The sequence below is a fragment of the Telmatherina bonti genome (assembly GCF_933228915.1).
Source record: "Telmatherina bonti genome assembly, chromosome: 2".
Lineage (NCBI taxonomy): Eukaryota > Metazoa > Chordata > Actinopteri > Atheriniformes > Telmatherinidae > Telmatherina > Telmatherina bonti.
This window is the reverse complement of record NC_136620.1, coordinates 13,528,632-13,554,688: the sequence shown is the minus strand read 5'-3', so window position 1 is coordinate 13,554,688 and position 26,057 is coordinate 13,528,632. Positions and strand designations below refer to the sequence as shown.

Sequence of the window (26,057 nt, the reverse complement as noted above, 5' to 3'; positions counted from 1 at the left end):
ATGGTCCTGGTGTGTGTTGGGTGGGCTCCTGCTGTAGCCCCCTGTTATGAATGAATCCAGGCCAGATCAACACTGTGGAGTCAGCAACAAGCACCTTTGCTTTTGAGCACAGTTTCACTGACATGTGAACATGGTCTGTAACAGCAGAATCCTGTTAAGCATTCATGGGAAGAAGTTGTGTTCAGGTCTCAGGTTTTAACTCCTACAAGGAGCAACGACTTTGTGCCCCTCTGCACTTCCATGACTAAAACTCAGTACAAATCTGTGGAGTGGAAAAGCAACATGTTGCTGTTTTTCTGGAATTTTCCCGCTGATGAACGGATGGATGAATGGATGTTCAGTTGTTTCTAAGTTGGCTACCAAAGCCAGCTGTCTAGATGATGAACGCAGTAGCAGGACTGTTCCAGGATAGCGGTAAGTTCCCTGTAGCTGTCTTCTCTCCACGTGGGAAGGAGCCTCTCATTGTTTAGAGCCTGAAGCTTGGGGGTCCCTTCCCGAAGGACGTCGTACAGGCAGGGCCACCGGCTCTGGATCCGCAGCCTGGTCCTCCGATCCAACGTGATACCCCGCACAATCTTCTTAGCTCGAAGTTCTCGCAGAGCCGGAAGCTTCAGGCAGGAGAAAACCAAGCCTCGGCTGGGCGACACGTCCAGGAACTCCAGAGACTGAGACTCCAGGGTGTAGGAGATGCCCAGGTTCCTCAGTGGCACCAGGATGTGTAAAGTGAGAGACTTCAGGTTAGGCAGGGATTTGGTTAAGGTTTGCAGCGTGGAGGGGGTCACTCCTTTGAAGACCCAGAAGTATTTGAGCTCGAGCACTCGCAGCTGCTGGAACTGGGTGAGCAGCGACACGGACAAGTCCGACCAGTCGAAATGTAAACGCATCTTAGAGATTCGCGGGCAGCTGTGGGTGAGTTTGCTCAGCAGCTCCTGAAAACTGGTCACCTGGCGAATAAAAGTAAAAAAAAAACATGGCTTAAAAATGTGACATCTGGATGTTTGCTTTCAGATTTTATATTAAAATGTGGCCTTTTTACTGGTAATACAGGAAAAGTAAGAAATGTTGTATGTTTCTATTTACATCCATGGAAATAAGGTCTGTTTAAATGCTTGACTTTAAAGGTGGAGTATGTAAGATTTTCAATATTTTCAAAATAAATTAACTAATAAAATAACTACAATCACAATTAGATAGTTTTTTGAACATGTAGGTTCCAGTCTGTCTATATTTGATGCGTTATTAAATTACAAGTTTAATTAATGATTAATCCTCAGAAAAAATAATCTCACAGAAAATCTTTTACCGCTGCACCATCGAGGCAGTGCTGAGTTAAGGCGACTCACGATGGTTTGCCAGCTGCGCAGTTGCAGAGAGGAAGGCTCTGCAGAGGGTCGTTAACACCACTCAAAAACTGATCGGCTGTGCTCTTCCATCTCTGGAGAACGCTAACTACTCACGCTGTCACAGGGGAGCCCAGCGTATCCTTAGAGACCCCTCCCACCCTGGTCACCATCTTTTTGAACTGTTGCCCTCAGGCAGACACTTCTGGACCATAGACTGTAAATAAAGAGATGGACGGAGCCTCCGTGACGTCACCCATAGGTTTCTGAAGAGCTGAATTGAAGTTCGGTGGGCGGTTCCTACCATCGCCATCTTGGCAGGGGCATGCGTGTCATCTCGCCCGGAAAATACAAATATGGGCAAAGAGGTGGGGCTGAGAGGGGGGCTGTGAGCGTCGTGGTGGATGATTGACATCGAGGGAACTCCGAGCTTTCTGTAGCTAAAAGCTAACCGAGCTAACCCAGAGATAACAGGAACTAACCAGCTAACAGAGGTAAGCGGGCTAAAGCTAAGTCACGTTGTTAACCGGCTAAAAACCGCGGTTGTTCCACGTTCTTCTGACTTGAAGTGGGAGATTATGTACCTGTCAATCAAAAGGACACGCCCCTAAATATGCAGAACTTCGAGATTAAATTACTTTTAAACGAGCGAGTTAGAAAAAAATTCACTCCCCCCAGAGTTGTCATGAAGGTAAACCTGACCTATTAAACCTAAAATGGATTTTTGAACCAGGCTGTAAACATGTTTATTTCTGCTGTGAAGTTGGCCTTTTTAACATGGGAGTCTATGGGGATTTGCTCTGTTTTGCAGCCCCTAATGGATGAAGGGGGAACTGCAGTTTTATGCACTTCCGCATAGGCTTCACTTTTAACCACCAGGGGCTCTGTCCATCTTTCATATACGGTCTATGCTCTAGACCAGGGGTGCCCAAGTCCAGTCCTGGAGATGTACCACCCTGCAACCTTTAGATGCAACCCCTGTCCAGCACAGCTGAGTCAAATAGCTGAATTCCTGTTCTGCATGTCATTCAGCTCTGCAGAGGCCTGCTAACAAGCCACTTATTTGATTCAGGTGTGTTGGAGAAGAGTTGCACCTAAAAACAGCAGGATGGTAGATCTCGAGGACCGGACTTGGGCACCCCTGCTCTAGACGATTAAAGCAAGAACAAACAGGCTGACATACAGAGCTGTTGCATCCCTGAACTCTGGTTCTACATAGCAATAAATCTCAGCTGTAGTTTTAGAGCCTGTGAAACAATGTCACTTTTTCTATTTTTTTTTTTTAGCATGATCTCATTTATAGCACTTGTTTTTTATAGTACTGTTTCTGTGTCTAATTTATGTATGTGTTTTTATTTATTTATTTGATCATTTTAACACAAGAGCTGTTCCTTCACTTTTGTTGCACTTGTGCAATGACAATAAAGTTTATTGACTGATTGATACCGATTAATTGACACTGACATTTAACCTGTACAAAAAAAGGTTACCTGGTCCATTTTGGTAATGCTGTCCTGATGTGAACTAGAGCTGGAGTGGACTCTGAGGTCCAGCGGCTCAAGCAGAGTGAAAGTCCAGTTGAGGTCCAGGTGACTGAGGTCTCTGCAGTGGACATTATCCAGCAGGTGGCTCAGCAGCTCACTCCATTTGTTGCAGCGGTCCCCCAGGTCGAAGCTGGCCTTCAAGGTGAGCAGGCTGGCTCGGCGGGAGATGAGGTGGTGAGTGTAATGGTGGACCCAAGATTTCCACCTCTCAAACTCGCGGTTGGAAACCAGCAGCCCCTCCTGACCAAGATGGAAGACGCCGCGGCGGGAATAGTCTGCTACTCGCCACAGCTTCCATGATCGGACAAGGCAGCTCCAGCTCAGGCAAACCAGGGCGCAGTTACATTTGTCCACCTCGCCCAGGAAGGACAAGACATGCAGCTGGCACTCCACAGGCAGGAAGTTGAAGGGGAAGTAGTCATCTGCGGCTTTTCGCCGGCTGCTCACTGGGACCAGAGGTCTTTTTCGTGGTGACATACTGAGAGATGAGGAAATGTTTGTAGTCATTGGTGGGGGTCAGAATCTCCACCGCATGGTCTTGTGGTCTGGTTTTGCCATAAATTTGTTCTCCCAGTAATGCCTTAAAGATACAGAAATAGTAAAAACAACAATGAGGAATTGTTCTGCAGGAAATACGTCATGCTGGCTGAGACGTTAGTCTGCTCTATGGTGTGTAAAGCAGGGTGCCTTCAGTCACTGAAAGGAAACTTTACAGAATTCAGTTTTGCCGCAAAACTTAGTGAAAGTGTCTTTAAAGATTCTTAGCAAATGCTCTATTGTTATGAAAAGAGATTTTTCTCACGTTTTTTGGGGGTTTCCTGCACTGATCGCTCCTTGAAAATTATAAGTGCTCAATGTTTCTTTTTGCCCCACTTTAGCAGACTTTTGGGACATAGGCTGAGAATTACATGAGCTATCTAAAATATGAAAAATGAATTTCCGGTTCTGGACTATCTTTGTATTGTATTCTTACCGTAAACAATTAAACTTCTTATATAAGTAAATCATCCTTGTTGGTTTGGCAGATTAGCTACATGCTGTCACAACTGCAAATCTTTATGTGTAAATTTATTGGCTGTCATAAAATACAAAATGTCTGGTCATCACACATAGTAATAATCAATATCAGACGTCCTTTTTCGTGGAAAGCTGGTTTGAAACGTGGAAAGGCAAAAGATGACCTCTTAAAAGACTCAATCGTGACTTGAACATAAGACTGCAAAGCATTCTGGATATTTCAGTACTTTGAAACCAAGTTAATAATAATGCACATAGCCTGACCAAGGCCAGATTATCCAATGGGCATTATGGGCACAGACACAGGGGCACATGCCCACTCGGGGTCCATGTGGGGCCCAGGTAGGGAAAACACCAGCAGTTTGGACATAAAACAAAATGTATATTAAAGTCAGATAGTTACACCACAGTCTCCAGTGTGTTGCTATTGGTACCACCGGCTGAGAGATGTTAGAAATGTCATTTCACAGTGTATCATTCACAATTTTCACAATGTTGCGGTGGAGAAGGGGGCTCCTGGAACACTTTCGGCCCAGGGGCCAGTGCACTTTTAATCCGGCCCTGAGCCTGACATGCTTTAATATTAATTTGACTTTTTTTTTCCCTTTTGGGTGCAAAATGACAAACACTTGCCACAGATACAAATGCATGTATGATTTTAGCTATTATGAACATTTACTGTTCAAAGCTTGTGAATTTTGGGTGGAAAATGAAGCTATCGTTACGTAGATGCTTTACCTGCAGTTGCTGTAATACTATCAGGTAAAGTGAAGTCCATGTAAGCCGTTTAACTAATGACACCTCGGTGTGTAACATGACTCGCACTTAGACAGCTCCGTTATTCAACCCATTCACTAATTTCCTTTCCAGTTTCCATTAGGGTAAAGGCTCCTCATTTTGGACCCCTTTTCTGCTCCGTTAAATGCTATGTGCGGATTATGTAGTTGATTCTGCGCCTTGTTGAAAAAAGGATGGACTCTTACCTTCAGATCGAAGAGCTCCGTCTTATCTTCAGTTTTACAAGCTATACTGCGAGCAGACAAAGGAAGTCAATATTGCAACATTTAATTATAGCACAGGGTGGAGCATTAAATAGATACGCTTCACATCCTGTTTAATTTATGAATGTAAACTGAAAACTGAAAATGAAAAAGTAAAAGAAAGTGTAGAGAAGAGTGCCGACTAACTAGGCCAGCTAGTTAGCTTTAAAACAGCTGAGCTCTGTTGTTGTTTTTGTTGTCGATGATGTCATCAATATGCGCCCGCTCATATGGCAGCTTTTGCACAACCAAGCGGAGAAAATGGGAAAAAAGGAAGAGGAAACTAAAATAATAACCAGGTCTTATTTTTGAACAAAATGACTCTGTTAAATTTCCTAAAAAAATAAATGATAAAAAATATAAACACGACATGAACATGCACAAGGGTAGATGGGTCAGGTTGACAACAGATAAACTAAATTCATGATGCACTCCTACACAGGACCATAGAATAATTATTTCACAATTTATATAATGAATGAATTGTATTCTAATGAATTACTGATATATTTAATTATATATTTGTGCATTTAATTCCAATTTTAAATAATTAATGACACATTTAATTAATACATTGTGGCACTTTTACAAAACATTTTCCTTTATGATTTCCGCATAAGCACATTATTGTGTTTTATCAAAGTCAGGCATATCTTAAAAGTACAATGTCTTCCTATGATAATCATTATTATTCTTATCATTTTAAAGTACATAATCATTTCATGTTGTTGATTTTAACCAGTAGATGGCACTCTGGGCACATAAATGTTTTTGATGTAGGACACAGTTGGTCTCAACCTGGTCTCAACAGACAACTTGTAAAACTGCTTATTCATTTAGGTTTTAAATTTCTATTCTAACAATATTTTGTATTTTAAACAGTCAAAAGACAATACTTTAGCGTTTCCAAGAGCAGGCATGTATAAAATCAAAACTTTTAAGATTATTTAGTGAGACAAAAAGTATAAAAAGCATGTGTGTAACTATCTATAGATACATTCTAATTTTGGATATGTCTTTCGCAATTTCAAAAAGGATAATTTCAATATTTTATCAGCAACAATAGTTGATAATTGTAACACAAATCACTATATATTCCAAGAAAATGTCTTCTTGTTTCTTGTCTCAGCTCCTCTGTTGTCTTCAAGTCAATTTGACTTGTTTACAAAAGTAAATATGCCATAACTTTGTTTGTTTTGCAAATCTGAAAATTACATGGATGGTTCCATATAATTCTTTTTGCAAGTAAAATGAGTTGTAAGTATTTGGGTTTAATCATTTTATTTAAAAAAAAAGTATAGCATCTGTGGTCTTCATTGGTCGTTTTGGCCACATTCAATGCTGGGATGATTCACACTGTTGGGGTTTTTTTTCCACACAATTAGCAAAGATACACATGCACAGACACTCTAAATGGTCTATACTTACATATGTACCATACAATTCTCTAGTTTTTTGGGGGTAAAAAAAAACAAACTATTTGTACAGCCGCATTTTGACCTGACTAATATTTGACATTTACTAGTGTTTTTTTTTTTTTTTAAATAAAAAATAACTGATTATAACAAAAAACAATAATACATGTATATGGTAAAGAGTTTGCTAAAATATGTGATGCAAAAATGTGTGACCTATCTTCACATATGTTACCGTGGAAGCGCAGAGGTCATATTGAGAGGAAAAAATATGCCACTGCCAAAAAAATAAAGTTTCAAAACAATATCTTGACACTATCTGTAACATATGTCTCTGCCTGATATAGAGCATTAGCATATGTGCTTGATGCAAAACTGTACTCGAAAAGATCATTTGTTATTACTCAAAACAAGTTTGATTTCATGTTAATGAAGTCTAGTATAGTCTATTACAAAAGAAAAATAAATGGTATAATGTGGCAATATGGTGGAAACAAGCTGACCAATCAGTTTAAGACAAATAATTCTATATTTTGTGCTTCATAAAAATAATCAATAAAGACTGGGTCTATTTGGCCCGAGAGGACAATGTGTGTTGTAATGAAAAATAGGCTCAGGAAAAAAATGATTTCAGTACAATAATCTCACTAATCTTTGACATACCTGTGATCTGATACATATATGCCTTTAGTCATTAATATAGTGAACGTAATTTAAATGTCAGGGGATTTTTTTCTGAAACATATCCCATATAAACCAGGTTGATCATACCATTTGATTAAAAAAAAGTATACATTTTATTTCAGTTTTTTGGTAACGAATGGTTAAAGTGCAAAACAAAAATACATGTATTTTGCAATCATTCTACATTTCATGGTTTATAAGAAGTCATATAACTTGATTCTAAACTTAAAACATTCTACAATGTTCCAGAAATAGCTATTAAGTTTTGTTTTTTTTTATAGCCGTAACCACAATAATTATTATCACATCCATGCAAACACCACGTTTTGATGATTGTCTTTTGTAAAACATGACCAGAACTTGGATGTTCTTTTATAACTTCTGCATGGTATTACAGAAAAAATATTCTTGCTACGTGACCGACGAGGGAAAATGTGACTGTTTAAGCAGCATTCAGGGACCACTCTGAAAGTAGGAAATTTGGTAGTTAATGACGACTGCTAAATAAATAATAAAAATAAAATAAAGATCACAACGTTTTCTGTTTATTTCTTTTAAGAAAAAAATCAAACTTCACATAGTGATTGTATCTTATCATCATTCTGACACCTTGAGCTTGAGTTTAGTTTGTTCTAAAACAACTTTTTGATCTTTCTCTTTTTATTTGCACCTCTTTTAGTCTATTTTAAATATTATTTGGGTTATTTTCTATCGGTCTGCATCAATTTCAGCTTTTAAAACAATTTCAACAAGAAAAACGAGGCAAACTCATAAACCATGGTATGTTTATTTCCTTGTATTTTCCCTGACTTTTATGTTGATGTTCCAAACTCCCACAGTTTGTGAAGGCGTCATTAGGGTTTGTTGTGGTCCAGCTCCGGGATCGTCTTCAGTCAACTTGCCCCGCCCCCTGCGCCCCGCCCCCTCCCCTCATACTCTGCGCATCTCTCAGCCTTGATTCATTCCCTGCCATTGAACGGTCTTTTCCGCTGTGCATCTCCGTGATCTGCGTCTGCTACGAGGCTAAAACCAACATCTAACCAATAATAAAGAAAAAAAGAACCCAATTGCACCGCTTTGTTCCTTATAATTTACTGAGAAAAAAAAATTCTCCTGCGACACATCTCAAGCGCGGGGGTTGCGTTTTTTTCCCTCTTTTTCTTTGTTTTAACATTTTCTTTAAAAAATGAAGACGAAATTCATCAATGGTGTTTCATCTTCCCCCTCGATGTCGCTCGGTCTCCTTGTGACTGAAAACGCCCTGCAGGTCCAGCCGAACACCCAGGAGGACGGAAAGGAGCTGGTCCGCCCCGACCAGCCCGACCTGGAAACAAGCCGCAAGGCGTATCTGTGGTGCAGGGAGTTCCTGCACGGAGCCTGGAAAACGCTGGCCGAGGACGCTTTCCAGATCACCATCATAAGGTACAGATACGTGATCATTTTGCATGTATTTTTTGTTTCATTTTTATTGTTTAGAGTTATTGTGCAGAGAAAACGTTATCTCTGTTCAGTGTCATGATTCAGGTCTGGTATGTTTGAGATGAGACTCAGAAGCACCGCGTGAGAAGATGGTGTCCTTCTCATTAAATAAGCCAGAATATTATAGTAGCAGTCGGCTCGTGTGCCTGAATGTGACTCAGAAGACTCGATGCGGTGAGAAAGCGGTTTTTTCCCTCAGCTTTACCTTTAAGAGTGACGTAATGGGAATCAGACACCAGTAATTGGGCCTGTTTTGCTGTCTAACCAGTTAGGACTGATTTGCAGAAATGTGATTCATTTAAAGGCTTCTATTTGTGCTTTTTTAATTAAACATAACATGCACATTTTGGATCAATAGATGTTGTCACATCACGCGGCAGTGAGTCAGTGCTGTTTTGTCTACAGTTCCAACGTGTCCTTCACAGGCTTATGTTTACACTGCAACACTGTCTGGACGGGCAAATATCTGATATTCTTCCAAATACTTAAAATAATTTAAAAAAAAAAAAAAAAAAAAGTACTTCTGTTTCTGTATTTGCAAGGGATAATGGGGCTTTTTTAAATTTGGATTTAAAGGTTGAGTATGTAAGATTTTCAATATTTAAAAAAAAAAAAAAAAACTAATAAAATAACTACAATCATAATTAGATAGTTTTTTGAACATGTAGGTTCCAGTCTGTCCATATTTAATGCGTAATTAAATTACAAGTTTAATTAATGACAAATGACAAAAAGCACTTTTTTTTTTACTGGTAGGCAAACATTTAAGAAGGGTCTTTGTCATTAATTAAACTTGTAATTTAATAACACATCAAATATGGACAGACTGGGACCTACATGTTTTTAAAAAACTATGTAATTATGATTGTAGTTATTTTTTTTAGTTAATTTTTTCTTTTAAATATTGAAAACCTTACATACTCCACCTTTAAAGCATGAAGTCAGTGTAGTTTGGGATCTTCAACCACTTTCAGTGTGGCTGACAAATGACAAAAAGCACTTTTTTTTTACTGGTAGGCAAACATTTAAGAAGGGTCTTTGTCATTAATTAAACTTGTAATTTAATAACACATCAAATATGGACAGACTGGAACCTACATGTTTTTAAAAAACTATGTAATTATGATTGTAGTTATTTTTTTTAGTTAATTTTTTCTTTTAAATATTGAAAACCTTACATACTCCACCTTTAAAGCATGAAGTCAGTGTAGTTTGGGATCTTCAACCACTTTCAGTGTGGCAACTTTAGACCCCTAAAAATTAAATAAAATAAAAAGGGAACTTTCAGAACCACAGTAGAAAGCACCATATGCAGCTAAACAGAAATCCTTGAAACTAAAATGTGCATTGCATATCTGATCTTCTGTTCTCCAGGGGTGGTTTGAGCAACAAGCTCTTCCTGTGCAGTCTCCCTGACAGCCTGGAATCTGTCGGGGATGAGCCGAGGAGCATCCTGCTACGCCTCTATGGGGCCATCCTGCAGGTGGGAGTTGTTTCCTTCTACACAAATAAACCTACAAGTAGGCCAGACTCTTCAAAAAGATGTGTATCTGAGAAAGCATAGCCCTCCTCCTCAATAGTGTTTAGCTGTCAGTGTGTAGTTACTGCTTTTATGTGCTTCCTTGTAACAACGCAGAGATAGTTCACCGATTCCCTGAGTGAAAACTTTTAAAACTGTTTGGCCTTTATCGTAGAGATGACTCACGTAACAGGGGTCACTGTGATGTGTCGACTCCACCATCAACGGATGTTGTTGTGTGCGTGCTCGTAGCCATATGCTTATGTTAGAGTATGCATGCATGTGTAGTTATGTTTTCACCTGTGTATGTGTGTGTGTGCGCGTGCGAGTGTTTTAGCCATTGTTGTACATGGTGATGTACCCCCATGGCTGTACATGCATGTGTTCTTTGCCGTAGGCTTCCCAAAGGAGCATGCCTTGGGCACTCTTGTTCCCAGGTGAACCCACCAAAAAACACGGTACAGTATGGGATCTCTGAAATCTCAGCCTAATACAAAGATGTAACAAACACTCATGTAGCACAGCGCCAGGAAGACACAGCATGGAGGGACAAACAAGGTGCTGAATCGCCTCTCTTGTCTGTCTCTTTCCTTCTCTAAATCCCTGCCTTGTGATCGCTAATCATTAAGAAGCCCGCTTCAGTTTTTTTTTTTCCTCAAAGCAGTGAGATCCTGGTGATGAGGCTGCACATCTGCAGCTCGCTCAGCTGCCCAAAAAAAAAAAAAAAAAAGAGAGGAGTCATGAGTTAGGAAGCACTGTAGCTTGGTGCCTCACATCTTTACTAATACATCCTTATCTCCTAGTATGATGCGTCTGATCAGTCCAGGGTTTACGTTTTCCAGACTCGTCCAATCAGAATTGCCACTTTTAATAAAGAACGTCTCCACTGGTAAAGTTTAGTCGCCAGAGAAACTTAAAGTGGAACTATTATGTGCATTTCAGGCTCATTTATTTTTATTTCTGAGACCAGAAGGGCTGGGATTGATCGAGTTATTGTCACAAATCGCTTTGTTTACTTCCGACCGACCCTCTCCGTAGGCTGTCAGATCAGCCTGTGGACAAAACGAGTGGATTGAAACTCTTCCGCATTAAGCCCCGCCTCCCGCCACTGGACTACATAAGGAGCGTGCACCGCAACTGCTTTCACCGTCATTGTAACATCCCATAAACAGAAGGATTAGGCTAATATGAACTCAATAAAAAAAACAAACTACAATGTCAACACATAGCATACAGCCCTACATGTTGGAACCTGAATCAGACCCTGAAAACGAAGTGGAAAACAGCAACCCACAGCAACGAATGCAGCAGGATGTCTCTCTTTGGTAAACTCACCAGCCATCGTTGGAAATAACTTTATCCCACGTTTTCCACCCGCCTGATGTATTTGTACATGCCCTTGTTAACCAGTAGAAGGTAACCAATCACCGAACCTTATCCCCCGGGACGTCACAAGGATTTCCAAGTAGAAAAAACTCTCTAAAACGATGCGTTTTTTGTCGCCATGGAAACCGAACGGAGAGAGTGCTGGAACTCAAACTCAAACTCAAACATGCGTTTAGGTGATAAAAAACAGTGCCGTTCACATGTCTGATGAGGATTCAACACAGTAACACTGTAGAAAGCTCAGAAAACTCCAAATACCAGAATAGCACCCCTTTTAGGACTGAGAGACGTTCTAATCTCCTTCTGGCATTTTACCATCCAAAGCACGCACAGTTGACTGTCATCTGCTTGGATGAATAAAAAAAAAAAAAACTACAACCAAAAACAAAGACACAGATTTCCTCTCAACTCTCAAATTGCGGCTGTAAAGCTATTACTTTCCGTTTAAGGGCAGGCTGATGAGACCTGCATTAAGTATTAACTGGAGTCAGAGTAATTGCTAATGGATGTGCAAACAGCCTTTATGGCTCAGAATGTCTCAGTGAGCAGAGGCACCGTGTCCTTCACCAAGGTAACTGCAGCCATCTCTGCCGTGACTTAGCCGCCTCTCGGGACGAATTATGGATGTCTAATCAAAAAGCTAATATGATTAAGGATCTCAGAAGCGTTTGTCCGAGCACACAGCTACTAATGATTAAACAGCCTCTGTCTGCGTTGGAGACAGTGTTTCTTAGCAGTGAAGACTTTTTGGTGCAGATGAATTGACATGCTGCCCGCTATAAAGCAGGTTTCCCCTTTTTTTTTTCTTGCTTCCTGGCTGGGTGTAGCGTTGAGCTGGTAGTGACAGGAGCGCCATTCTGCACGTTCATGTCCAAAACAATTGGTGTGTGTTTGAACTCATACTGTACTGTCTTGCACTGCGGGGCGTGGTCAGGATTGTGGGGTTGACGCACGTGGATGGCTTCCCATTTATTCATGGATAGTTCTTTCCTTTTTCTCTTGTTGATAGATGTCCTGTAATAAAGGAGATTCTCGACAGTCAAACAAAGAAAATCACTTCCAAGTAAGTAACTGATGATGGTGCTGCCATACAGTGTGTTTCTCTGCTCAGAGAGTCCGTCTACTGCACAAACGCCTGCCTCATGCCATGACATGTTGGACCCCTTCATTCATGTATGAAACTATCCTGTTGCATCCTTAAATTCTCCTCTAACTCCTGCTGTTCCTCTTGGTACATGAGGTAGCGGGGCGTTCAGGGGAATTCATAGAAAAGGCTGCACCTTTTCAAACCTGTGGGGTTTGCAGCTTAGTTCACCCATGTCTCACCTCTCTAACCTCCTCACACTGCATGACTTTAAAAAGTGAAGTTGGGAAATGTTTTTTTATTTTTATCCCGTCCCCTTGTTTGTTTCCTTTCTGTCTTAACATGATAACCCCGAAATAATAGGTTGATACCTGATGTGTGAGAACAAAGTCTTATTGCTGAAAACAGATACTAACACCCCACAACTGTTTTTCATATATAAGAAGAAGATGAACAGAACAGAGCTGTAGTGTTTTACCGTCTCTGTCATCTTAAAAGACATATATGTGTGATGGATAATTCTGGTTTTACCAAAAGAGTCCAACAAACAATTTGCACCCAAGATGTTAAGAAATTGAGATGATGCTCATGATTTAACCTCTAGTTGCAAGCAGAGATCATCTTTGTTAGACAGCAGTCGTATAACCTTACTAGGTCAAGGCAAGTCGCTTATTCAAGTTATTCAAAAAGGAGCAGCTGAAATTTAGAGTTTGTCTTTTAATTTTAGTTCTGCAAACTTGTGCATTTAAGTTTTCATATCTAAGCTTCAGTTTGACGATCTTTCCTGCAAGTTGTGCAATTTGACAAGCTAACTTTTATGCGTTTTAGAGTCGTTCTTTATCTTGTTTGTTTTTGCCGCTCGAGGAGCAGTGGTAAAATGTACCACATGACATTTTATTACATGTAAGTTTGCTGATAAGCTATTTACAAGAGAGAGAGAAAGGATGAAGTTCCCAACTTCTGACCAGTCAGCGGCTCGACCAATCCTGAGAGATGGGTTCAACCAGGCTTGTAAAAAAATGAAAATAGGAAAATACATAAATAAGTTAATGTGACAGCAAACATAAGTTTGTGGAGTTTGTTGATCAGCAGGTTCTGGCAAGAGACAGAATCGAATGATAACGGAATCTGACTGAGGGATGGATACCTGCTGCGTACGTGGCAGTTCAACACAGATGAGTCAGTCAGTGCAGATTTACTCCTCTTCCTCAGCAAAAATGCTACAAACCTGGCTTAAAAACCTGAGTGTGCATGAGCACATGCATGCAAGCATTTCTGCAACACGGCTCATAAAAACCAAGCTTGTAGCTTTCGAGTCAAAATGCAGGAAATGAAAAAAAACAGTCATGGTAATCATGGAATGAAAATCTAATATGGTGGCAGCATTAATGCAGATGTAAAACCCTGTTTGGACAGTTTTCAGTGGTATATTATTTCATATGTGTTATTTTAAAAAAGGATTGTTGCAAAGTCACATATAGCTCACATGCATGAACAATCCTACAGTGTGCTCAGGTCAGTAGACATTATTGTTTTACGATGTTAAAAAAGGTGTTGATTCTACCTCATACTCGTTATAATGCACGATATCACAGCTTTTCGCTCAATGTAGCCTGGCTTCAGTTGGTAAAAAACAAAGTGCAACCTCCATAATGACCTCACAGCAGAACAAACACTTTATAAAAACCTGAACATATTAACTTAGACCAGAGAAGACTAAATGCAGAGCTGTTAACTTGGTTTGTGATTGATGTTTCTGGTGAACTGCTGTGTACTACAGCAAATACTAGACCATGTTGTGATGGGATCACTGAACCCATCAACGTGTTCTGAGTGACTGATAATCATTTCTGACAGGAAGCTAAAATGCTAAAATGCACATACTCAGCTTCAAAAGGTGCTTCATTAAATGAAAGCAGTTTATGTATTAAATAAATGACATTTTAATGACTCGTGTTTTGGTGATGATTGATCCTCAGGGTTCAGCTGAGGAACAAAGTGCTAGCGAAGGCATCATTTCACCAGGATGTTCGTGTGCGCACAGGCTGCCATCCCACAAACCCACTGACCTAGAAACTTCTTTAACCTACAATCAGTCATGTGACTGTGACCCTTGACCCTCGTGCTACAAAGCTGAATAAAGGCTCCTCACATGATCGAGGTGATGTCACCAGCCAGTCAGCTTTTGTTTCCACGTTGGCATCTCTCTCAAGATTACTGCTCTTCCTCAGCAGCTTCCCTCCCCTCTAATCCAGCCTTCTCTTAGCAGTGGGGCTTATGGAGAGCTGACCCCGTGTAGGTACCTCAGGATAACCTCGCCTACATCCAGCTTCTGTAACAATGCTGTCTGGGCATGGCAGATCCTGTTTGGATGAGGCCGAATGACACAAAAAGAATCCCACATGGGGATATAATGTACAGCAGCAGTCAGAGTCCCACGTCAGATGGACTTGATATTCAGGTGACGAACACACTCTGACGTACCAAGAAGCATAATCAAGCAATCATTTTTAGTCTAAAAGCACATACTGTCGAAAATATCCAAATGTTGCACATTAAATACAATCTAAGACGTTACGTTGCACCATTTAAGTGTGATATTTCCTCCATGTTTATCTGCTCCTAGTTGCAAAGCGTTGTAGAGATTGTGGCCTTATGAGCTTCTGGAGGCTTTTTAGTTAAACATATTTGCAGATTCTGTTAAGTTTGTTTTAATTCAGACATTTTCTGCTTCAATAGAAGATTAAAAACAAAAATAATGCGTTAATGTGCTGATCAAATTCAGACTTTTTCATTTGGCAGTTTTTCCCATTTATTATTAAGTATTGAATACACATAAAAGGCATTGTGCATCATATAAGAATGATACCATTTATTTTAAGAACATGTCTCTTTTGAGGTGAAACTAAAAAAAATACCTGAAAATATGAATAATTAACTGGTGTGACATGCATGAAGCTGGGGAACATTAACTCTAAGCTCAACATGTCAGCAGTGGGATCGTTTAAAAAGAAAAACTAGTGGACGATTCATAATTTAAGTTATGAATCGACCCGCTGTAATTAATTCTGATCACCAACTCGAGGAAATATGGCAGGAAGCGCCTTGATTACAGCTTGAAAAATATGATTTGCTTCCTTATTTCTGAACATTTAAAAGCTCAAACAATGAATTACTTTACAGATAATGAAAACAAACATTATTAAACCAATATACCGTTTGTAAATATAACTGTGGTTAACAGCAGCATGTTACATAACTGAATGCGAACACACTCCAGCCCTTATCAATGTCCACTTCACTGCTGCTGACAGATGGGCGGAATAAATGTGTCACAGTACTTTTGCGTAGTTGAGACGGATTTGACTGGTCTGAACTTCATTAATCGCCCCTCCCCCACCCTTACTGGCTTATTGACACACATAGCTGGGAAGATAAGCACTGAGGTCAAAGCGGCAGCTGTCTGCGGCTCACAATGCACCTGGTGCATCTCGCCAAGGCCAGCCGCTGAACGTCCCAGAGCAGAGAAGCAGCGCTGATAATGTCACCAGAGTAACAGTTGTAATCAGATACTAAGCAGGAACCAAATGTGGAGTGGACTGAATGCAAAATGGTGGTTAAAATGGCAGGAATGGCCGCAAAAGATAACGGCTTTACAACAGGAAGTTTCTGTTTCCGCTCTGACACCAGGAAACTGTGGGAAATAGGTGCTAAAATCCAGCTGTATCTCAACGTCCAGCTGCCTTGATGAATCTTTTACTTGTTGATTATGAACATTTTAGCAGATGGAAAACTTGTCACGGAGAGGAAATCAATCAAATAAACCATTAAAGCAAATTCTGGCGTTTAAAATAGGACAGGGGAAATGAAAGTGAGGTTAACTTGGGACTGTCACACAATCAATATGGTAGCATGCTTCAGTGTGTGGGCTGACTCTTGCAGTCTGTAAACAGCAAGGCCAACACGAATGGTTGAGTAAGCCATTGAGATGGAGATTTAGATCTAGAAAAGGACTTTGTAGCCTATATAAACTCATTAGATTGCCGCTTTTAGTGATAAACTAAGCAAGTAATCCCCAAAACGCTGTTTTTTGTTGTCCATTTGTGTTGCTGTCCTAATGTAGAAGAAGAAAAGATGCTTCAAAGGGATTTTTATCTCCTTCAGATGTAAATAAGTGCTGCACATATTATTTGCGAGTTATTTCCTGAAATACCCCAACTGGATTTTTTTTTTTGTGGCCGGAATGATTCCTTTGTAGGTTTTATTATTTAAAACAAATATGGTGACTGACATTTGGGACACTGACTGATGATCTTCCTTTTATGGACTGTTCAATCAATTTAACCCCTTAAACAGAACTGAATAACCTTGAGAAGAATGAGAACGTAGCTTAAAGTGGCTCTATTGCGCACATTTCAGTGTAATTAACTTTAATATGCAAGTCCAGAAGAAATAATGAAGCATTTTTCACAAACCCCTTCATTCATTTTGTATTGATCCTCTCACATTAGCGTCTGCCAGAAACAAGCGAACAGAGAAAGCTCCGCCCTATGTCCTGCCTGCGTCTGATTGGTCAACTGCTAGCAGTAGTTTTCCTGAGCAGTGAAGGTGAGCGTGACTTTCTTCTCATGAACGTGCACAACCTAGAGAAGATAACCAGTCCCTGAGTCCCTCTCCCGGAACATCACTAATATTTCGAAGTAGAAAAAACTTTCTGAAACCAATCGTTTCCATCGCCATGGGAACCGAACATAGAAAGTGCTGACAATTTAAACACCTTTAGGTGAGAAAAAAAACAGCACTGCTCAGTTGTCTGAGTATTCAACACTATAACACTGTAGAAAACTCAGAAAACTACAAATAGCATCACAGAGCCCCTTTAAAGTTAAGCTTGAATTTGAATACAGTGTGCAAGCTCCTCCCCCTTCCTCTCTGCTGTGCTTTGGAGGAAGCTGTCATATACTCAAAAGGCCAGTGAGAGGAAAATTCTCAATGCTCAATGTTGTTTACACAAAGATACAAATAGATGATTGAAAATTGCTTTAGAAGCATAAACTGTGTTACTGTCAGAGTCACTTCAAGCTAATGTGATTAGTGTCTGAGTTCAGCAATGACCAGCTTCCCTCTGCTTAGCTCAAAATGTCAGTCGTATCACAGTGCAGAAGAAATGTGCGTAGTTGTGTCATAAGTCCCGCTCGTGACTGTGTGACTGGATGTAAACTGTAATGTCAGCGTCATTGTCACCTGCTCAACAGCTTTTAGCAAAGTTTGGGGAACTTACTGAACCTAAAATGGAGAAATGGGTTCTATTGTTATGTATTTACTTATATAGATGAAATCCATGAGTGCTCCTGAACAGTGGAGGAAACTGCATTTTTCATTGGTTGTGCAAACTGGAGCAGTCTGCTAAAAATGAAGGTCACTACATCCCCTGTGATGTCCATGTCCTCCAGCTGACATCGTGGCGACCCATTTCAGATTAGCATTCAGAAGCCACCACTCACTTCTGTCCCAGCTGTGCATCTGCAGCTCTGAATGATTGTAGCATGTTTATCGATAAATGTGCTGAGAAAAGTTTAGCAGTTTTGCAGGTTCTGCAACAGAAATGGAGTACAGCTCTCATTGAGGCACCTGAGATCAATGTCATAAAAGTCTTATTATTGTTGCAATGCATGTTGCATTTTTTTTCCTTACATAGCACATCTTTACTCACCATAAATGTTTCAGTCTTTGCAGAGAGGAAATTTTTGTTTTTAAGTCAGTAAAATAAAAATAATTCCTACACGAATTTTGCCACATTTGGTTGGAATTTTCCAACCATATCTACCGCAAGCTAAAGCTCATATTACATCCAAAGTCCAAATATTGTGTTCCACTTGCTGTAAAAAATTTAAGTTTGGCAGCAAATTTAAAATCTATTTGTGTTCAGTAAAAAAACATTTCACTCATAATGTCTTAAACATGAAACTTCCAGGCAATTTGAAGATTAAAACAATATTTTGTGGTGAATTTTTTGTCGCAGGAGAACTGAGTAAAGAAATGATGTTTAGAAACAAAGACACTTCTGAACTTAAAAACAAATGAATAAATGAAAAAGAACAGAACAGTTCTGCAGCAATGTTTTAAGTACGGGGGATGATATCCAGAAGGTTAGTCTATACATGCGCTTTTGTTAAGTTTTGCTGCCTGAGGTGGTAAACTTACCAAGTTATTGGAATATTTTTGCATTACTGATGCAACCCTCCCCTCTGACACGTTTTTTACTCAGTGCTTTATGCACATGCTGCATGCCAGCTTGTTTGTTTGGCTGTATGTGTGTCAAGATGATTATGGTAATGTGTCTAATTCCCGCTGGAGATTTGAAACTGCATGTGATAAGCATCCTGCAGATAAGGCATTATGTAACCAGAGGGAGTATTGAATGAGCAAGTGAAACACAGAGCTGCTTGCTGTACGAGGAATTCATTGTTCAGAATGTTTAGTCTTTTCCAAAGTGCTCAGTGTGTCGCTGTCTTACTGAGAAAATGCTGATTCAAACATGCAGATTTGAAATATTTATTTTGAACAATGCTTTGTGTCCTTTTATTTTTTAACTTTCTGAACCAATCACTGCAAAGACTGAAGCGTGAATTCTTTTAGCCTGATGCTAATGGCTAGCTGTATATAAAAAGATGGACGTAGCCTCCGTGACGTCACCCATAGGTTCTGAAGACCTGAATTGAAGCCTGGTGGGCGGTTCCTACCACCTATCTTGGCAGGGTCACGCATGTCGTCTCGCCCGGAAAATACAACTATGGGCAAAGAAGTAGAGCTGAGAGGGCAGCTGTGAACGTCATGGTAGATGATTGACATCGAGCGAACTCCGAGCTGCCTGTAGTTATGAGCTGACCGAGCAAACCCAGAGATAACAGGAGCTAACCAGCTAACGGAGGTAAGCGAGCTAAAGCTAAATCACGTAGCTAACCAGCTAAAAACCGCGGTTGTTCTACGTTCTTCTTACTTGAAGCGGGTACCTGTCAATCAAAAGGACACACCCCTAAATGTGCCGAAATTCTAAATTAGATTACTTTTAAATTGGCGAGTTAGAAAAAAATTCACTCCCCCCACAGTTGTCATGAAGGTAAACCTGACCTATTAAACCTAAAATGGGGTTTTGAACCAGGCTGTAAACATGTTTATTTCTGCTGTGAAGTTGACCTTTTTAACATGGGAGTCTATGGGGATTCGCTCAGTTTTGCAGCCCCTAGTGGATGAAGGGGGAACTGCATTTTTATGCACTTCCACATAGGCTTCACTTTTACCCGCCTGATGCTCCGTCCATCTTTCATATATGGTCTATGATCACTAATTGTCCTCCACAGGGTGCCTTCTAAAGTCTGCACCCAACTACTTAAACTCAAATCACATTTCTCTGCTTCTTTTCAATCCGTGTTTGCCTGACCTGACATACACTCAGGATAGCATTTCTGTATGTTGTTATTGTTACAAGGAGCCTCATTGTTTTGTTTTTCCTGTTGTTTTCTTTTCTGACACTGGAATGATATCAGGAAAGAGACCAGCCATGTTTAAATCTGTCACTTTCTATCACTCTGTGTACCTGGTTTGTACTATTACACTCCGTGTCATATGAGAGTCTGTCCCCCTTATTTCTTCCCCATGACAGTATGATCCTCATCTTTCCTCGCATGTGATTGGCTGCATAGCAAGCCTATCAAAATAAAATCTTGGCCCTTCGGAAGATTTGGTTCTCCCTGACAAGAGTCAACTCTTCGCATTCTTTACAAAGACTTGGCTCTTAGATTTTGGTTGTTGTCGACATCGTCACTCAGTGCTCAGTGTTGTTGGCTCTTTTTGAAGGCAGCAGTTCTGTCCATTCATTACCCAGAATCCTTCAGCCTGAGAACACTGGCAGCTATGTAGTGGAATACAAATAGAAGAATAAAAGTTGGCGTTCATCTTTTGTTTTCAGAAACCCGGATTTTGTGACATAGCGGTCCAAAACTTCTACTTTTAAGACTTTATAAATACAGCAGTATATCAGCCTTGAGCTCACGAATCATACAATCTAGCCGTCCATTTGACATCTAGCTAGCTGCAGCCTTTGCTGCACAAAAGCATCATCCCTGTGTGGTAAACTTCGCAGAGCTACATGTGGCCTTTTAAATTTCCTTGGAAAGACGAGCCAAAGAATAAGCAATTTTTTTTTCAATTCTTATAATGAGACATATTTACAGTACATACAGCAGGTTTTAATGGGCTAAACACACACACACGCACTCATAAAAGTGGAGTTATTGGAGGTGAAATAGTGAAACTATTATTAAAGCCAGGCTAAGAGAGTGCAACAAAGAGGGAGGTAGGCAGATAAATAAACTTTATTTAAAAAAAAAAAAAAAAAAAAAGCGTAAGTATAACGTGTAAAGCTCTGTAGGTAGTGCATGGATGCATAGAAGTTTATATGTAACCAAACCCAACCTGAACAAACCCAGGCGACACCCTGAGCTCAGCCTGGTGAGCGGGTTAATTAGCTGGTAGAGCGTAACCGGGTCCAGGTGGAGCTTGTGCCACCAATCAGACGCCACCTGCAAACACTCAAACACAAAATGGTGGTGGGGCCGTTGCATTACATATCGGCCGAATAGCTTCTCTTCTTCTCCAGCTTTTGCCTTTCCTACCTCGAACACCTGGTGCTCCGTCTTCAGAAGTTAAAGATTACGAGTTTCAGATTTCATTTCTTACCAAAAGCACTGAGTTAAAATGAGCTCGGTCCAAAGCCCGGCATCTCTGAGCAAAGATCGCTGCTTTTTCCTCACTAGCGTCTGAGTTTTGGATTTTCTCTATTTGCCAATGCAGTAATTTACATAATAAATTATTAGTTTGGACTTATTCTTAATCTTTTCCTTCACAAATAAGCTAACTTTGCTTGATAGTTTTCCTGATCTAAAAGTCTCTAAAGTAAGCTTGTTCCAGACTTTGCTAGTTTAATAAATGCCAGCTTCACCTGAAAAATCCTTGCTGATCTCTATAATAGCTTAAAAAGGTCCCTTTAACTTCATCTTTTTAACAACAGATTATAATTCAATAACAATAACCTCTAGCAGTTATCTATATAGCTTGATTCAAACAGAGGCGTACCAAGAAGTAAAAGCTCAGTGTTGAGCCTCTCCACAGGTGCTTTGGCACGGTTCTGCTTGGTCACAACATGGGTGAAAACAATGCATATCATCTCAGAAGGGCTGCAAAGTGGGCGGTATTGTTTTATTTGAGCTGGCTTCCTGCTGGACAGTCAGTATGAAACACATTCCTCTGGCTATGAGACCACAACTTCAGGTCCAAGTCTCTGTCTCTGCAGCAATTTGTCTGATGGTAATTCATTTAGGAAGGTTGAGGCAGCAATACATCACACAGCTTTTTTTTACTGTGACCTCTGAGTTTCATTTAGATTCAGCAGATTGGTTGCGGCAACCCAAGCGAAAGATGCACTGCAGCATGTTTTTATGAGACATTAAACAGGTTTAAAGTAACATTTCACATGATGCAACTTCCTGTTTCTTCTTTAACTGTCTGGTAAATCAGCCTTTTTCCAGCTTCAGTCATTTCACGCCAAAAAACGTAACCTAAGAAATGTTGGACTTTATCAAATGATGATATTTCCAATAAAACTGGGAACTGAGTCGGTCATCCATACTGGCTTCTAGATGCAATTATAACTTCCAAAATCAGAATTTAACTTTCCCACAGGATAAATCAAGTAGAATGAACCTGTTCACTTTGTTAGCTTTACTCTTCATTAGCAAGGGATCCGTCTTTGCCAAAGACCTCCTGCTTATTTGGGAAGAAGCCCAGCTTTCTATCGGGTGGAGGTGACTCAGTTGGTGAGAAACTTGCGTTCAGTTTTATTCGGTCACATGTTTGTGTTGGTATGAGAGAAGGCTTCCTCGTTAGCCTTGAGCCCCCGTTGTCCTCCAGGCTGCATGTGTCGGCGTGGGACTTTTGTGTGTCCTGGAGATAAAGTGAGACAGACAAGGCTGTTTTCTCTGCTTCAGCAGCTTCAACAGCGACTGCTGCTGAATGACGGCCAAGTTTCCCTGAAAGTTTTAATCTACCTCTTGTGTTCTCCTCACCGCTCTGACAGGCAAACCTAACTAACCCTAACTGCAGATTTCTCTTTCATTCAGGCTCATCCATCTTTCTCCTCAAACCCCCCCCCCAAACTTTCTCTTAAGCCCCTTTCAGACATCCACTTCACCCTGCTAACATTTTGGCATTTTCAAGCCCTTTTCTTTTAAAGCAGCTTTGACAGTTTCCAGCTTAGAAACACAGGAATGTGTATCATTTTGTTACAGTATAGTTGCTAAAATATACACATATTATCAGTTCAGTTTGCAACTATGCAGAAACAGGTCATTTAGAGCAAATGTTTGACCCTTTGAACCCTTTGTCCCTTGAAAGTTGCATACCCAGAATGAAATGAGGATATGTCTGCAACCTGGTCTGTTTGAGTCATAATAAAAAGATGATTTGTGAGATTCTAGATGTGAATAACAGTATATGTGCCACTGGTGAAGAAATAAATGAAGTTGGCACAAAGCACTCCAGAAAAAAGCTTTCAAAATTGTCTAAAAATAAAATAAAATAAAAAACAATGAAACACTTCTGGGATGAAAACAAAAATCCCTTTAGAACAGGGGTGTCCAGCGCCGGTCCTCGAGGGCCAAAGTCCTGCTGGCTTTTAATGTATCCCTGCTCCAACACACATGACTCAAAAAAATCAGTCATTGTGCAGAACTTCATTGGCTGTTGGAAGCATTTAATGGAAGCCAAGTGTGTTGGAACAGGGATACATGGAAAACCTGCAGGACAGTGGCACCGAGGACTGACTTTGGACACCCTTGCTTAAGAGTAATGCAGCTGCAGCTCTAAATCTCAATGAAACAACGGTCCAGTACGTGGACGTTATCTCTGTAAAGGCCACTTCTGATACAATGAAACAGAATGAAATTAAGAAAGGGTTTTAGTACCAGTTCAGGCGAGGTCTCCAAAATAATCAGACTCGTAGTCTCCTAATTGAGCACCTCAGTTTTTAAAAAGATCATTTACACATGAAACTTTAAGGTAAAAGATGGCTAAAAACCACTAAAAGCAGTTCTGAACTGTGTGAAACTGAATATATTTTTAGGTTTAATAAGATCATCATTGTTTGACAGTAAATTACAATAAAAATTAAAAAAAGAAGTCCATATCTTTTGGATGTAATTACAGTTACTGTAAATGTGCAAAACTATCAATAAACTGCTTCCAGTATCATCATTCATCAACTGATCAGTTAGAAATTTCAGCAAAGGTATTAAAAATCTGAATCTGTTTCAGATCATTTGCATCACTCAGGTTGTTGTCAAACACAACCCTCAGAAGAAAGATTAAATGCCTCGCGGTCGGTGACAGATTAGACACAGACACAGCGGTAACACAACATTTACTGTGGAAAATAACAGTATCATGTTATGGAGGAGCTTCTCTGTAGGAAGGGGCTAAGAGGCGCGAGGGAAGGAAAATGAATACTGTCAAATATGAATAGTGAAAATAAAATTAACCACTAAATGTCAAAAGCTGAGACTGAAACAAGACACTGGCCTGAAACCAAGAGCCGAAGCAACGCTGAAGTGTTTTAATCAAAGCTCTCAGGCTTTGTGTCGTCACCGCCCAGACGGAACTCCAACAGAGCATGTGTGGAAAGTCCCCAGAAGCTGGATTTCTGGACTATTCCCAGTCTGCGAGCTTTAAAGAGGCTTTTCTAAACCAAAGGGAAATTCTTGAAAAGTCTTGAAGCTGCATCAAACAAAGTAAAGAACAATGAGTCAGCAGTTTTAGTTTTTGAAATGTAAAAATTCATATCAGATTACAGATTGAAAACAGATGTCAGTTCTTTGCTAGATCTTTCTAAACAAACGTATTTAGAGAGTAAGCAGTGTCCACGCTTATTACATATGAATATATATCATAGGCTGGAAGTAGGAATACTAAATACATAAAGTATGTATTTACCAGATATGATGTCTAAAGAGTAGAGGCTATGATGGGGTTACTAAGGCTGTGACGATATGCTTTAGTCCCGGTTCGATTCTGATATTTTCGGTGCCAGTTCGATTTAAATTGTGATTCTCACAATTCTTTGATATTGATGATTTTTGTAGATTAAAAACAAAATAAATGCATAAAACTTTTTTTTACTCGTCATTTTCCTTGATTTCAATGAAGAAAAAAACAACACAGTGGCCAGATCATCATTCGGCTGCTATAATGCCCAAAAAAGACAAGTTAAAAGATCAATAAAAACAATAAAAATGACAAAAAAAATTTATAATGGATTACTTTTATTTATTTGAAAAAAAAAAAAAAAAAAGATTTTTTTTTAACAAAAATCGATTTTAAAATTGTGAAGCAAAAAAATCCCGATTTCCGTTTTTACGATTAGATTTTCCCACCCCTAGTGGTTACGAGAGCTTCCCTTACCGTTTTGGAAGCAGATCATTTATTATTTCCACTGATCCATGAAGGTGTGACCAAACAGAGATTTTACCTTTCAATAAAATCTGACATTAAACATGTCTTAGTGTCTCAGTGACCAGAAGGGAAATCCAGGCCAAAAAGCTTGTTTTGGAGAGGACAGAATATGTAATATAGGATATGAATAACTAAACACAGGAAATGTAGGTCACAGACACAGTTCTGCTGTGTGCACAACGGGCTTGCAGATATACACCATATCCCTCACATAAATAAAGATGCTTAGAAACTTGTCTTTTTAACTTAAATCAAAGGGCTGTTGCAGATTTCTGAAAGGGGCTGACCAGAGAATAACTCGCTCTAACTTGGATGTTTTCAGGTGTGATGACCATGAAAAGTGCTTGATGTCATTTCTCATCGTGGTTGTTTTCCCTCTGAAGGCCTGATGGCTCGAGGTTGTAGTTTCTTACCGTCTGTGTGTTTGCAGGGAGCGGAGGCCATGGTGCTGGAGAGCGTGATGTTCGCCATCTTGGCGGAGAGGGAGCTGGGGCCTAAACTCTATGGCATTTTCCCTCAGGGCCGCTTGGAGCAGTACGTCCCTGTAAGTCAACATGCTGTTTATCCAGACCGGTTTGTTTACGTGTAGAAGTATTTGGATTGTTAAAAATACAAGGAGGAGGAGTGGAATGCTCCCAGCATACCTCATTACACTAATCCTGAATCTCTGATGATTTATTTTGTTACACTAGACAGATTGACAGATTAAACATTTTTAGCACAGCAGAGGAAACTAAGAATGTCACTTTCTCTGACGTTAAACGTGTTGTAAAAAGCTGAAGAAGAATAAAGCTACTTTTATGTGTGAAAATAGATCTTTCAATTTCCAAAAATCTTGGGATAAACTTTCAAAAAGCAAGATTTTGCCTAGAAAACCTTAAATAATTCAGGTTATTAGAAAGTACAACAATGACTGCAATGATAAAAATGACCAGTTGTTGCAGATGTTTCACAGTTCAGTCACATCTACCATCCCTCAATCTGA

The 26,057-nt window shown here is 39.9% G+C and overlaps 2 protein-coding genes across 2 annotated transcripts in view; one reads left to right on the top strand and one right to left on the bottom strand.

Moving 5' to 3' along the window:
* Positions 1-356: 356 nt before the first annotated feature.
* LOC306765858 (uncharacterized protein) lies at positions 357-3,361 on the bottom strand (the record flags this gene model as incomplete). Its single annotated transcript, XM_079253378.1, has 2 exons — positions 357-944; positions 2,831-3,361. 2 exons carry the CDS (start codon positions 3,359-3,361, stop codon positions 357-359), a joined length of 1,119 nt encoding a protein of 372 aa, XP_079109504.1.
* A 4,664-nt stretch (positions 3,362-8,025) lies between these two features.
* Positions 8,026-26,057, top strand: part of chka (choline kinase alpha) — a 30,518-nt gene continuing 12,486 nt past the window's right edge. The window contains exons 1-4 of the mRNA XM_079247943.1: positions 8,026-8,462; positions 9,894-10,002; positions 12,434-12,487; positions 25,503-25,616. Coding sequence (XP_079104069.1) covers positions 8,227-8,462; positions 9,894-10,002; positions 12,434-12,487; positions 25,503-25,616 — 513 coding nt within the window. The 5' untranslated portion in view covers positions 8,026-8,226. The remainder of the gene's footprint in view (positions 8,463-9,893; positions 10,003-12,433; positions 12,488-25,502; positions 25,617-26,057) is intronic.